Source organism: Pongo pygmaeus, chromosome 6, assembly GCF_028885625.2.
Source record: "Pongo pygmaeus isolate AG05252 chromosome 6, NHGRI_mPonPyg2-v2.0_pri, whole genome shotgun sequence".
Classification (NCBI taxonomy): Eukaryota; Metazoa; Chordata; class Mammalia; order Primates; family Hominidae; genus Pongo; species Pongo pygmaeus.
The window spans coordinates 25458168-25472515 of record NC_072379.2 but is presented as its reverse complement, the minus strand read 5'-3'; the positions used below and the strand labels follow the sequence as shown (position 1 = coordinate 25472515).

Sequence of the window (14348 nt, the reverse complement as noted above, 5' to 3'; positions counted from 1 at the left end):
TTGAGCAGCAGGGCACTGAAGAAGTGAGCCACACCCCTATTGCATGCCCTGCGAGGGAGATAAGGAAAAACTTTTCCCATTTCAGCATGAACCCTATTGTAAACTGTGCACGTGAGGGATCTAGGTTGTGCACTCCTTATGAGAATCTAACTAATGCCTGATGATCTGAGGTGGAACAGTTTCATCCCACTACATCCCCCCACCCCCAGCCCCCATCCATGAAAAAATTGCCTTCCATGAAACCAGCCCCTGGTGCCAAAAAGGTTGGGGACCACTGCATAAAATCCTATAGAGATAATTCTGTCACTGGCCCTTATTAGGGTTATGCCCTGAAAAGCTAATAAGTTAATGGCATTTCTCCAAAATTAGAGAATCAGAGAAAACCGTTTAAAACCATTGGGGTCAGTACCTCTTTTGGTTTGGACATATACTTGCATGCCTTCCTCTTGTTCAAGATAACTCCCTGCACTATCAGTACCTTTCCATCACATTGGTTAAAGGATATAATCGAACCCGACCACCGCTGGTCTTTGCTGGACACCATGAACCACACTGTCCAAACCTTCTTCTCTCCTGTCAACAGCGGCCAGCCCCTCAACTATGAGATGCTCAAGGAGGAGCATGAGGTGGCTGTGCCAGGGGTGCCCCACAGCCCTGCTCCCCCGACATCCACTGTGATCCACATCTGCAGCGAGACCTCCGTGCCCGACCATGTTGTCTTGTCCCTGTTCAACACCTTCATGAACCCCTGCTGCCTGGGCTTCATAGCATTCACCTACTCCGTGAAGTCTAGGGACAGGAAGATGGTTGGCGACCTGACCGGGGCCCAGGCCTATGCCTCCACCGCCAAGTGCCTGAACATCTGGGCCCTGATTTTGGGCATCCTCATGACCATTCTGCTCATTGTCATCCCAGTGTTGATCATCCAAGCCCATCGATAGATCAGGAGGCATCACTGAGGCCAGGAGCTCTGCCCATGACCTGTATCCCATGTACTCCACCTTCCACTCCTTGCCCTGCCCCAGAGCCAAGTCCTGTATCAGCCCTTTATCCTCACATACTTTTTTACAATGGCATTCAATAAAGTGTATATGTTTCTGGTGCTGCTGCTGCAAAAAAAAAAAAAAAAAAAAAGGATACAATCATTTAGCAATACTTCATCCTGTTCAAAATGTTCTTACATCCATCATGTCATCAGAGCCTCGCAGCAATCCTGAAAGGAAATAGATCAGGTGTCTGCCTGTGTCCATGCTGGAGAAGTCAGTGCAGAAAGAAAGAAAAAGATGACTGTGGCTTCCCAAGGCAGCAGGGGAAAGGATGGTAGATTCGTGCCTCTCATCATAAACCTTTGCTCCCTTTTGAGCCACTATGAAACTTCAGGACACAGTGCCCAAATCTAACACCTGAGTCATGGAAACCTTAATCTACAAACACACCCAGGACTTCCTCACAAGAGACTGGCTGAGAAACTGCTCAAATGACAGTTTGCAAAGATCCTTAAAAACAAATCAACAAGGCCAGGTGCGGCAGCTCAAGCCTGTAATCCCAGCACTTTGGGAGGCCGAGGTGGGCAGATCACCTGAGTTCAGGAGTTCGAGACCAGCCTGGCCAACATGGTGAAACCTCATCTCTATTAAAAATACAAAAAAATTAGCCGGGCGTAGTGGCACACGCCTGTAATCCAAGCTACTTAGGAGGCTGAGGCAGGAGAATCACGAACCCGGGAGGTGGAGGTTGCAGTGAGCCAAGATCACGCCACTGCAATCCAGCCTGGGTGAAAAGAACGAGACTCCATCTCAAACAAAAAACAAAAACAAATCAACAAAAACACAGTCAATCTCAGGTACTGTGGGGAAGGGAGGTATAGGAGGGGTATGGAAGGGTGGCTCTAGATTGTTGATGTGTTGCATTTCTTGAGCTGAATGTTGGCACGTGGATGTGCTCAAATTGTGACAGTTCATTGAGCTGTGTCCTTATAATTTGTGCACGATTCTGTGTCAAGGTTGTGCTTCTGTAAAAATAGAGATTTTTAAAGGCAGAGACACCTTACTAATTCCATGCTCACCTTTGCCTCTGTTTTTGTCTCTCGGTTTTTGCATTCTTCTTCTCTCCCTTCCCAGGGTGAATCACCCTACTTGTTAAAATTGTACTACAGCAAATGTTAGTAAATTATGTGCCTTGTGGTGGTGATGAAGTCAAATCAAACACATTTGTCACTGGAGAGATGGCTTCCAGCTGTTTATCTGGGAAATATAATTGAATACTAATGGAATAAACACTAGAAGTTGCCAGTTTTATTTTTACTATAGGTGCGGGCTAAAATATAAGAGAGTGAATTTCACTGAGTTTAAAATACAAACAGAATTTTAAAAATACACGATAGTTCTTCCAAAGAATTTAACATGGGTAATTTCAAAATCAATTCCTCTTACTCCATCCATAAAGAAACACAGAGGATGCTCTTATTTACATAGTACAACTGTGTCTTTATTTTAAGCCTAAACTTACTATGTTCACTACTTATAAATGAACTTATCCCTGCATTTGCTCAACTTGCACTTTCCAAAAATACTTGTTATATTGCTTACCTTTGAGCCACACTCACTGCCAAATAGAAGTTTTAAAGATTTCAACAAAAACGAGCTGGGCACCGTGGCTCATGCCTGTAATCCCAGTGCTTTTGGAGGCTGAGGCAGGAGGATCACTTGAGATCAGGAGTTTGAGACCAATCTGGGCAACATAGTGAGAGCCTGTCTCTACCAAAAAAGATTTGTTTTAATTAGCTGAGCCACCTCACACCTGTAGTCCCAGTTACTCAGAAGGCTGAAGTAGGAGGATCACTTGAGCCTAGGAGTTCAAGTTTACTGTGAGCTATGATTGAGCCACTGCACTCCAGCCTAGTTGACAGAATAAGACCTTGTCTCAAAAAATATACCTATGTTGGACAAAAGTGATAATGAGCTTTCAAAATATTTAAGTGACTCAAAAAGTGGATTTATGATTTAGATGACAATGACATTGCAAATAGAAGTAAAATGTTTGTGTAAAATTTAACACATTTTAAACATGTCTGATGACATCCTATAATACTTCTGGAACATCCTGCATGCTCTCCAAATTGAACCACAAACTTGGGTCCCACTGTGAGGATGCCTGTCATCCTACAGAGGTGAAATACAGCAAACACAGACCCAATAAAGACACCAAGACATTAGTGCAGTTCATTGTTATCAAGCATCTTTTGACTTTTGGTTTACCTAGTTGCAAAGGTGCGAGGTCCAGCTTCCACAATCCCTTCTTTGGACAAAGCCACTAACACAGTGAGCAGTTAAGCAACACATCCAAACTTCCAAGACTGAAACCCAGGTTCCCAGGACTGCTTTGTGACTGTCCATGAAGATAGTTAGAAATCATAAGGTTGGTCGTGTGCCATGGTTCACACCTGTAATCCCAGCAATTTGGGAGGCCAAAGCGGGTGGATCACATGAGTCCAGGAGTTGGAGACCAGCCTGGCCAACATGGCGAAACCCTGTCTCTATGAAAAATACAAAAATTACCTGGATGTGGTGTCACACATCTGTAATCCCAGCTATGTGGGAGGCTGAGGCACAAGAATCACTTGAACTTGGGAGGCGAAGTTTGCAATGAGCTGAATTCATGCCACTGCACTCCAGCTTGGGAGACAGAGTGAGACTCTGTCTCAAAAAAAAAAAAAAAAAAAAGAGGCAGGGCATGGTGGCTTACGCCTGTAATCTCAGCACTTTGGGAGGCTGAGGGGGGGCAGATCACAAAATCAGGAGTTGGAGACCAGCCTGGCCAACATGGTGAAACCCCGTCTCTACTAAAAATACAAAAACCAGCTGGGTGTGGTGTCACACACCTATAATCCCAGCTACCTGGGAAGCTGAGGCATGAGAATTGCTTGAACCTGGGAGGCAAAGGTTGCAGTGAGCCGAGATCATGCCACTGCACTCCAGCCTGGGATACAGAGTGACACTCTGTCTCAAAAATAAAAAAATTAAAAAATAAAAAAAGAAAAAGAAAAAAAAGAAATCACACAGGTCAAGCATTCATGAATCACAGTGGTAGTGTAACATGAGGCAAAATACGCTTGTATTGCGGATGCTGTCATAGACATGCACTGAATGTTGGAGGTGCAGCTGACCAAGACCCAGGACCAAATCCATCAATGATGGTAGCAGTCCTCAGAAAGAGATGCAATGGAGTAAGCAATAAGCAGTCTACATCGGGGGACAGTCAGTATTTGCAAAGCATGACACTAGGCTATTATTATCAGAGGTCTTGCAGAAAGGCAGAGCCTTGGATCAAGAAAGTCCATCGTGATGCAGGCAATAGGGTCTAACTTCCAGGAGAGCTACAAATGTTCTGGATGAGGCTGAGTACTGGGCTCAGGAGAACTTGCAGGGTTCCAAGACCACCCACAGTCAGAAATCAAACAGATTCCATTACAGGTATGTATTAAGGTGTTCACTTTTTTTACATTTAATTTAATTTAATTCAATTTAATTTTTTGAGACAGAGTTTTGCTTTTGTCGCCCAGGCTGGAGTGCAATGGTGTGATCTCGGCTCACTGCAACCTCCGCCCTGCGGATTCAAGTGATTCTCCTGCCTCAGCCTCCCAAGTAGATGGGATTACAGGCTAATTTTTATATATTTTTTATAAAGATGGGGCTTCACTGTGTTGGCCAGGCTGGTCTAATTCTTGTATTTTTGTATTTTTAGTAGAGACGGGGTTTCACTATGTTGTCCAGGCTGGTCTCAAACTCCTGACCTCAGGTGATCCACCCGCCTTGGCCTCCCAAAGTGCTGGGATTACAGGTGTGAGCCACCACGCCTGGCAAGGTGTTCACTTTTCTAACCTCTCCCTTATATATGTGTGTGTGTATATATGTGCATATGTGTATATATATACACATATATACATATATAAATATATACTACATATGTGTATATATGAATAAACATATACTATATATGCACACATATATGTATATATGTGTGTATATATGTATATATGTGCATGTACATACACATATATACTGAGCATGGTGACATACATACACACACACACACACACACACACACACATATACATATATTTGAGTCAGGGTCTCTGTCACCCAAGCTCTGGCGTGCAGTGGCGCAATCACAGCTCAGCTCACTGTAGCCTTGACCGCCCAGGCTCAGACGATTCTCCCACCTCAGCCTCCCGAGTAGCTGGGACTACAGATATGTGCCACCACACCTGGCTAATTTTTAATTTTTTTGTAGAGACAGGGATTCGCCGCATTGCCCAGGCTGGTCTTGAACTCCTGAGCTCAAGCAATACTCCCGCCTCAGCCTCCCAAAATGCTGGGATCACAGGCATGAGCCACTGTGCCCAGTCCTCTCTCCCATATAGTTTTGCATTTAACCTATCATGTCCCCCTGCTGAGAAAGGCTTGTCCAAACAAGTCAACACCAGGAAGGGAGAGAGAGGAGACAATTAATTAGTTCTTTACCCCACCACCTCTCCTGGATGACTGCTTGCCTCTTTCTCTCTGGTTAACATGAGCCTGTTCACTGAGCCACAATTTTCAGAAAAATTCAATCTCCTTGAATTAGAACCAGAGAAACACATTGTTCATCAATATTTTTTGCTCCATCAAATCAGCCTTACCTTTCCCCTTCAACCGTCTTTCCATCCAAAGTTATTTTAGAATACACATAAAGGGGAAAAAGCAGCCCAGCATGCATGCTAATTACACTGTGTTCATTTCTCCTCAAGCACAGCCTGCTAACAGAATCATGTTTCACATTTGTTTCACTCTCTGTTCTATTCTGTAATGCAGTTGTTAGACTCTCGCTTGGCAGACAGAGCAGAACCAACAGGATTATATACTTCACATTTGGAAATATTCCACAATCATTATAGACCAAAATCTGTGCTGGGTTTCTTCCCTCCTATGCCAACCAGGTAAAACAAGAAAGAAAGAAGGATACATTTGCTCACCCAGAGAAGCCCCATCAGAGAAACCGCCAGGATAATGGAAATCAGATGTTCTCAGGGCCGGTGACTTATTCTGGACGTGAAACCTACATGTGGCAAGTAAGCAAAGAGAACACTTGGAAAGGCTTAGGTGATAGGCTTTTAATGCTGTCAAGGGCACCATTCAAATCCTCCAATTCGTGAGTACTATGCCAGCACATTTTTTTCTTCAAAAACTGGAGCACAACTCCAGACCCTAAATGAGGTAGAGTCATAGAGAGACTAACTAACCAACCAATACTCAAATTCGAAGAAGTCAGCTGGGCTTACTGGTGTCGTCATTCTCACCACAGGTCTCACATAGGGCAGGTTTCTGATTCCCGCCTCTGCACAGATGTCTGCAATGCAAGGAGTTATGGGGCCACTCGATAATGAAACCTACAAAAGTGAAATTGTCACAAGGAAGAACTTAGCATCGTGGTGCTCAACCTTTGACGTGCATCAGAATGGCTCTTTGAATGTCCAGGTGCAAACCTATCTAGTTGGAATCCCTGAGGATGGGATCCAGGTGTGCCTAATGGTAAATGACAGCAGGCATGAGTTGGCTGTGCCCCCTCCTCTTTTCAGAACAATGGTTTTTCGAAAATATTGATATGCAGTTTCATTTATTTTTACATCTCACTCTACCATCCGTGATGAGTGATTTCTTTTTTGGACAGGACTTCATCACAGAAATATTCCATGGGAGGCCATCTCACTGTAGATTAAAATGGAGTGAAAAATGCAAGTGTCATATCTCCATGCCAGATCCATTAGCTCTTATTTCCAGCCCTTTCTCACCTCATCTCAACTCCAGTTGACTGACAGCCAATACAGAAAAGGCAGTAGCTTTATGAAATCTAGTGTCCACATCTCAGGAGTCAAATGCGTAGAATTTTCCCTACCAAAAAGGAGCCAAGATTGTACAATCCTTATAAAATATGTGCAAGTGGACCCAAGCCAGATGCAAATCATGACCTGGTCCTTTTTGGAGAGCTGGCTGTGGTGCAGGGAAAACAGCCCAAGCCCGAGAGTTCAAAGACCCAAAACCATTTCTGTTTTCACAACTTAACAGCTTTAGGGATCTGGGCAAAGCAACCCGCTCTGAAAGCCTCAGCATCTTCAACTTGAAACAGGGTTGTAATAAAAGCATATAGTTTTCCATATAAAGACAAGGTCTTGCTATGTTGCCCAGGCTGGTCTCAAACTCCTGGCCTTAAGTTAATATTCATGCACTCATCTTCCCTCCCTATCTTCACCTTCTAATCTGCTCCATCCTCAGACTAGGAGCCTCACCAGGAGCACTGGAAGAACTTGTGGATGAGACAGGGCTTCACCCTTGGTTGGTGCTGCTTTTCTCTTAACTGTTCCTTGACACAGTTTTGTGACATTACTTCTGCTCTCTATGGCAAGCCTTGCTGGCTCTGACTGTGGCTATTTGATCCCCCTCCTGACAATCTCAGATCTGAACTGGTGGAGGAAGGAGAACTAACTCCCTCCAGGCCTTGCTCTAATATTCAGCTTCAGTTTCCCATCACCTAGGTGCCTCTGCCCCCACTTCTAGGAGCATATTCTGATACCTAGGCTTGCACCTTGTTCACCCAAACCAGGATCTACCCGGAGTCTCACCTTTTCATTTGTTTTCTGTTTTAATCCAGCTCCTGGTCACCCATTTAGCATTCTAATTCTCATCTCGGACTGAAGCCCTAACCTTCAATTCCAACCCAGTCAGTGAGTGACTCAGCCTGTTGCCTATGGAAAAGCCTTTTTCATTTATTTACTTTTTGTTTGTTTTGTTTTTTAGAGGCAAAGTCCTGCTTTAGAGGCGCAGTCCTGCTTGAGTGCAGGACAGCACTCAAGCTAGGTATGATCATAGCTCACTGCAGAGTCCACCTCCTGGGCTCAAGTGAGCCTCCCACCTCAGCCTCCTGAGTAAACTGAGAACACAGGCATGTGCCATCTTGCCCAACTAATGTTTTTTATTTTTTGAAGAGACAGGATCTTGCCATGTTGCCCAGACGGGCCTCAAATTCCTGGCCTCAAGTGATCCTCCTGCCTTGGCCTCCCAAAGTGCTGGGATTACAGGCATGAGCCACCATACCCAGCCCCAAAGAGGCCTTCTTAATGCCAAGTGTCTGCAGGACTGTCCAGCTAGATACACTCCACCCCCTTCCCAGGTGCTCTATTTCTGTGCACTGCCCACCTGCCAATCTTGTCCAAGCAGCAACTAGAGATTGCCTCACTTTTTTTCTATCTGCTGCTGCAGTACCTGCAGCTAGGCTGATGGCCCCAGACTCTGGCTCACCCCTGGAGGCGGGCTTGGTGCAAAGACCCAACCCCTTCCAGCCTGGCTCACCCTTCCCATCCCTGGTCAACGAAGCCCCACTCCTTACTCTGAGCCTTGCCCTCACAACCTGTTGCCTCCACCCTAATTTTAAAAAATGCACACCCCACCTTGACTTAGAGTACCACCCCATCTGTGGCCACCCATATGCCAGGGGCATTGAACCCTGCCGACCACTCCCTCTTTGAACAGTTTATTATACCCTTGGTGACTGTATTCTTTGCTTTTGTTGCTATAACAAGTTACCACAAACTTAGTGGTTTAAAGGATACAACTGTAATATCTTTATTTATAAAGAAAGGGTGATAATGTGAGCCATGGGGAATGGCTGTAAATACAGATGAAGTTTTGCGTGCTCACTGGCCCAGTTCCTAACAGGCTACATACTGGTACCTTCCTTCCTTTCATCCATCCTTCATTTCTTTTTTTGTTTTGTTTTTTGTTTTTGTTTTTGGAGACGGAGTCTTGCTCTGTCACCCAGGCTAGAGTGCAGTGGCACGATCTCGGCTCACTGCAACCTCCGCCTCTCAGTAGACAGCAAGACCGGTGTTCCCAGCGGGTGGTGTGCCCCAAAACAAAGTAAAAAAAATAGCTAATGTCAGAGCCTCAACAAGGGGACCTCTGGACATGGTTTTGTCCCTCCTGGGTGCAATGAGCAAAAAGAGACAAGTTCATTCTTGCAGGAGAAATCAACATGGACAAGCAGAAGAAATAAACACGTATTAATTTTTTACTAATCTTCATTTTCTGATATGTAAATAGTCCCATTTTCCCACATCTTACTTTCCTAGTACCTTCTCCATGAAAGAAAAAAAAATTACTTAAACATAACACAGGGAAGAAAATTACAGAGGAAAAGAATGTAAACCCTTACTGAGAACTTATCAGGAAAGTATCCCTTACTGAGAACTTATCAGGAAAGTATCCCTTACTGAGAACCCATCAGGAATTTTGTAGGGCACAGTAAGTGAAATATTAAATATCCCATTTAATCCCCACGAAGAGCCAGTGAAGTATTTTTAAAATCAAATGAAGAAAGTATGGCCTTGGAGGTTAAGTAACTCACCACGTTCATACCACTGTAAAAGAGGCTGAGCCCAGACTTGAACCAAGGTCTGCCTGACAATGATGTCCATGCATCTTGAGATAGACAGAAGGCAGATGTTCAAGAATAAAGAGCACGTAAAAGCAAACAGGCAGTAGCTTCTCTTCTTCCATAAGGCAATACTCATACTTTCTGGTGTCTTTTAATTTTTTTTTTTTTTTTTTTGAGATGGAGTCTCTTTCTGTTACCCAGGCTGGAGTGCAGTGGCTCGAACTTGGCTCGATCTTGGCTCACTGCAACCTCCACCTCCTGGGTTCAAATGATTCTCCTGCCTCAGCCTCCCCAGTAGCAGGGATTATAGGCTCGCACTAACATGCCTAGGTAATTTTTTTTCTGGACACAGTCTCGCTCTGTCATCCAGGCTGGAGTGCAGTGGTGCAATCTCAGCTCACTGCAACCTCCACCTCCCAGGATGAAGCAATTCTCCTGCCTCAGCCTCCCAATTAGCTGGGATTACAGATGAGCATCACCACACCCAGCTAATTTTTTTTTTCGTATTTTTAGTAGAGATGGGGTTTCACCATGTTGGCCAGGCTGGTCTGAAACTCCTGACCTCGTGATCCACCGGCCTCACCCTCCCAAAGTGCTGGGATTACAGGTGTGAGCCACCGCACCCAGCATATTTTTGCAGTCACCCTGTTGTGCTGTCAAATACTAGGTCTTACTCATTCTATCTAACTATATTTTTATACCCATTAACCAACCCACATCCCCCCTACTACCCTTCCCTTCCCAGCTTATAACCATCCTTCTACTCTCTAGCTCCATGAGTTCAATTGTTTTATTTTGTTTTGAGATGGAGTGGCATGAGCCACTGTGCCCAGACAAGTCCAGTTATTGAATAATTTTTTTATTAAGAGCCTACCATGACCGGGGCCGTGTCAGGCACTAGAGATACCATGATGAACAAGACAGACATGCTCTCTACTCCGATAGCTTAAAATCCACGAATCATTCCATTTCATTGGGGACGCTGGCAATGTAGAAAGTGCTCAGGAGAAGGCAGATGGGAACAAGGTCAATAAACCATATGATGAGCTTAGATAAAAAATACTGGTAATTTCTGCCACTGGGTGATGGGTATGGGAGGAAGGGGTCATATTAGAATTCTTTCTATTTTGAGGCGTTTTGGAAACTTCCATAAGTCATGTGGAGTTGGCATGCTGAAATGAGGTAAGCATGATGCGTGTTGCCCGAAAGGATACTCCTTAAATTTTTAGCACTTTCCAAACCAGTGTGGTCACAATCAATGCTAACAGGCGTGGTGTGAAGTAGGCAGGGGAGGTAATAACTATGCTTATTTTATGAATGAGGAAAAGACTAGATTTGACTCATAGAGGCTTGGAGTTAGAAGAGACTTAAGAAGCCTGCTGTCAGTTTTCCATCCTAATGTTTAACTTGACAATGATCCCACCCAGCACAACACATTACATCAAAAGTTATAGGAAGAGCCAGGTGCAGTGGCTCACACGCCTGTAATTCCAACACTTTGGGAGGCCTAGGCAGCCAAGCGTGGTGGGTGGTGGGGGGACGATGAGGACGGGGGTGGGGGAGCGGGGAGGAGGTTGGGGGAGCGGAGGGGGACGCGGGTGGGCAGGGTGGGCAGGGGCGGTAGCGGGGGCGGGGTGGTGAGCCCCCGCCTTTGAGGTGCTGGGAAGGCCAGCGTGTTGGGGGAGGCGCCTGGGCTTCTGGGACTGGGCCCGGCTGCGTCAAGGTGGGGCTGACATGAAGTCCCCTTCATCTGTCGGGGGTGGCCCGTCCCTCTGGGAGAGGATCCCTCCACAAGATGACTTCCCAGGTCGCGCTCCGAGGCGGCTCTTTGCCGACCCCACAGAGATGACTTCTGGGCTCCTGGGGCCAGCGGGGAGGGGCAGGTGAGGCCCAGCGCTAGGTAAGGCCCAGGACTGGGTGAGGCCAGGCCCTTCTAGGAATGTTGGTACTCCTAGCACCCAGAGGTTTCCAGGGGAGTGGCCCGAGTACGTCCCCGCCTAATTCTGGAGCCGTCCCTCGGGCTGCGCAGTGGAGCGCCGACGTGACAGCTGCAGGGAGCCAGGGCGGCCACGCACCGTCTGCAGTCAGGAAGTCCCAGGCGGCGTGCAAGGCGGTTGCGGCGTGCGGGCCGCCGGCCTGCGGAGTGCGCGGGTTGGGCTGGGGACTGTCCCTGGAGCGCCGGGTGGCCCTGGGTCCCGCACACCCACTTGCTGGCGGGGGGGGTGGCGCAGACATGGGCAGTCCCCCCGAGGGCGCTCCTCACGGGTGGTCCGGGCTAGCTCGTACCCGGCAGTGGGGGAGTGGCGCAGAGCTGCGTGGAAAGGCGCGGGGCGCCTGCGTGGCGAAGGAACTCAGCTGCCTGACACGCCCGCAAGTCCCACAGAGCTGCTCCAGCCTCGGCCTCTGCGGGCCAAACGGGGAGCCAGGCGTGAACGCCGGGCGGGGGCGTGGCGTCCGGTGGGGATGTGTCAGCCGGGGCGGGGGGGCGGGGGGGGAGAGGGGCGTCCTCTCCAGGGAGCGTGGCTCTGTGCTTCGGTGAAGGTCGCTGGGCTGGGCGGAAACGCGACTGACCGTGGCCTTGGGCAGGCGGTGGCTGCAACGGGGAGGAGCTGGGGTCGCAGTGGGTTGCGGCGCCGAGCCCGGACGGGAGCGCCGAGGGGCCGGGGTCGCCAGGGGCTGCTTGGCCCTTCCCGGAGCCCAGTGCTGGGCACGCGAGGCGCTGGCTCAGTCGCACCCAGTGGCCGCAGCTGCAGCGGGAGGAGCGCGGCGGCGCGGGGTCCTCGGAGACAGCGTTTGTCCGGGAAGCCTTCCTGGGGCGGTGGGTGGGTGGGAAGTGGGGGCCGGGGCGGCAGCGGGAGGCGTCCTGTCTCCTCAGGTCGGCACCATGCACCTGCAGCCCTGAGCGGGGCCCTGCTGGGCTGCCTCTGCCTGGCATTGCTTTGCCTGGGCGGTGCGGACAAGCGCCTGCGTGATAACCATGAGTGGAAAAAACTATGGTCCAGCATTGGCCTGAGACAGTACGCGAGAAAGTTCAAAACGACTGTAGAGACCCTCCGGATTACTGGACAATACATGGGACTATGGCCCGATAAAAGTGAAGGATGTAATGGATCGTGGCACTTAAATGTAGAAGAGATTAAGGATGTTTTGCCGGAAATGAAGGCATACTGGCCTGATGTAATTCACTCGTTTCCCAATCGTAGCCACTTCTGGAAGCATGAGTGGGAGAAGCATGGGACCTCTGCCGCCCTGGTGGAGGCACTCAACTCCCAGAAGAAGTACTTTAGCAGAAGCCTGGAACTCTACAGGGAGCTGGACAGCAACAGTGTGCTCCTAAAACTGCGGCTAAAACCATCTGTCAATTACTACCAAGTCGCAGATTTTAAAGATGCCCTTGTCAGAGTGTATGGAGTGATACCCAAAATCCAGTGCCTTCCGCGAAGCCAGGATGGGGAAGTACAGACAATTGGTCAGACAGAACTTTGCCTCACTGAGCAAGGCCAGTAGCTGCAAAACTGCACCGAGCAGTGCAGGTTGGATGGGTCGGGGGGTAGTGGCGGGAAAGCAGCCGTCCCCCAAGTAGGAAGTTTGGCTGGCGGATGGGGCTGCCAAGAGCCGGGGTCTGAGGGTATGTGAAGATGGCCCAGTCTTTTATCCCCCACCTAAAAAAAAACAACCATTGATGCCCAAGTTTGGGAAATATTCTGTTTTAAAAAGCAAGAGAAATTCACAAACTGCAGCTTTCTAAAAAACAACAAAACAAAACAAACACAAAAAACCTGCAATTACTTTTGCACCAACCTAACAGTATATCTATAGATATGTCAGCTATATTATATATAGCATATAATGTGTGTATAACATATGCCGTGTATATCATGTATATTATATATAATGTATATATACTATATAATGTATATATTATATAATATGTAATGTGTATATTATATAATATGTAATGTATATATAATATGTTATGCACATATATAATGTATATGTAATGTGTGTATATTTATATATGAGAGGAGATTTATCATGGGAATTGGCTCACAGGATTGTGGAACCTGAGAAGTTCCACCATCCGCCACGTGCAACCTGGAGACCCAGAAAAGCCCCTGGTGTAATTCAGTCTAAGTCTGAAGACCTGAGAATCAGGGGAGCTGATGATGTTAACTCCAGGTTTAAATCTGAAGGCCTGAGAACTGGGGGTGCTGCTGATATAATGGGACTTACATCCTATTCAAAGGCCCAAGAACCCAGAGCTCTGATGTCTGAGAGCAGAAGATGGATGTCTCAGCTCAAGAAGAAAGAGTTGATTTGCCCTTTCTCTACCTTTTTGTACTGTTTGGGCCCTCAATGGAATGGATTGTGTCCTTTCACATTGGTGAGGGCCAGTCTTCTTTACTCAGTCTACTGATTCAAATGCTAATCTCTTCCAGAAACATCTTCACAGATGCACCTGGAAATAATGTTTTACCAGCCATCTGGGCATCCCTTAGCCCAGTCAAGTTGACACATAAAAGTAATCATCACATTGGTATATGAAGAGGATTAAGTCACTCAGTTTTGAATAGGTTTGTGAGTGCTGAACTTTCTTTTTCAAGGCTGATTCAAGTTCATAATGATCTGCTCACTGTGTCCCTGGAGAAGAAGTAACACGGGAAATGATGCTCATGGATTGTCATGGTCCTTACTAGAGACTAGATATTTCTTGTATTCTTTATAGAGGTGTGATACAGTGATTGAGGGCATCTCCTGTGGAGTTAGTCTGACATTGCTGTTCCAGCTCTGTCATTTGCTTGCTCTGTGACTGTGCGTCAATTTCTCAACATTCTAAAGTCCTGCTTGCCTCATCTAAAACATATTAATATTTTACTTGA

The 14348-nt window shown here is 47.1% G+C and overlaps 1 protein-coding gene across 1 annotated transcript; it reads left to right on the top strand.

Annotated features, from left to right (window-relative positions):
- Positions 1-518: 518 nt before the first annotated feature.
- LOC129040758 (interferon-induced transmembrane protein 3-like) lies at positions 519-1000 on the top strand. Its single transcript, XM_054495596.2, has one exon. It carries the CDS (start codon positions 543-545, stop codon positions 939-941), a length of 399 nt encoding a protein of 132 aa, XP_054351571.1. The 5' UTR covers positions 519-542; the 3' UTR covers positions 942-1000.
- The last annotated feature ends 13348 nt before the right edge of the window (positions 1001-14348 follow it).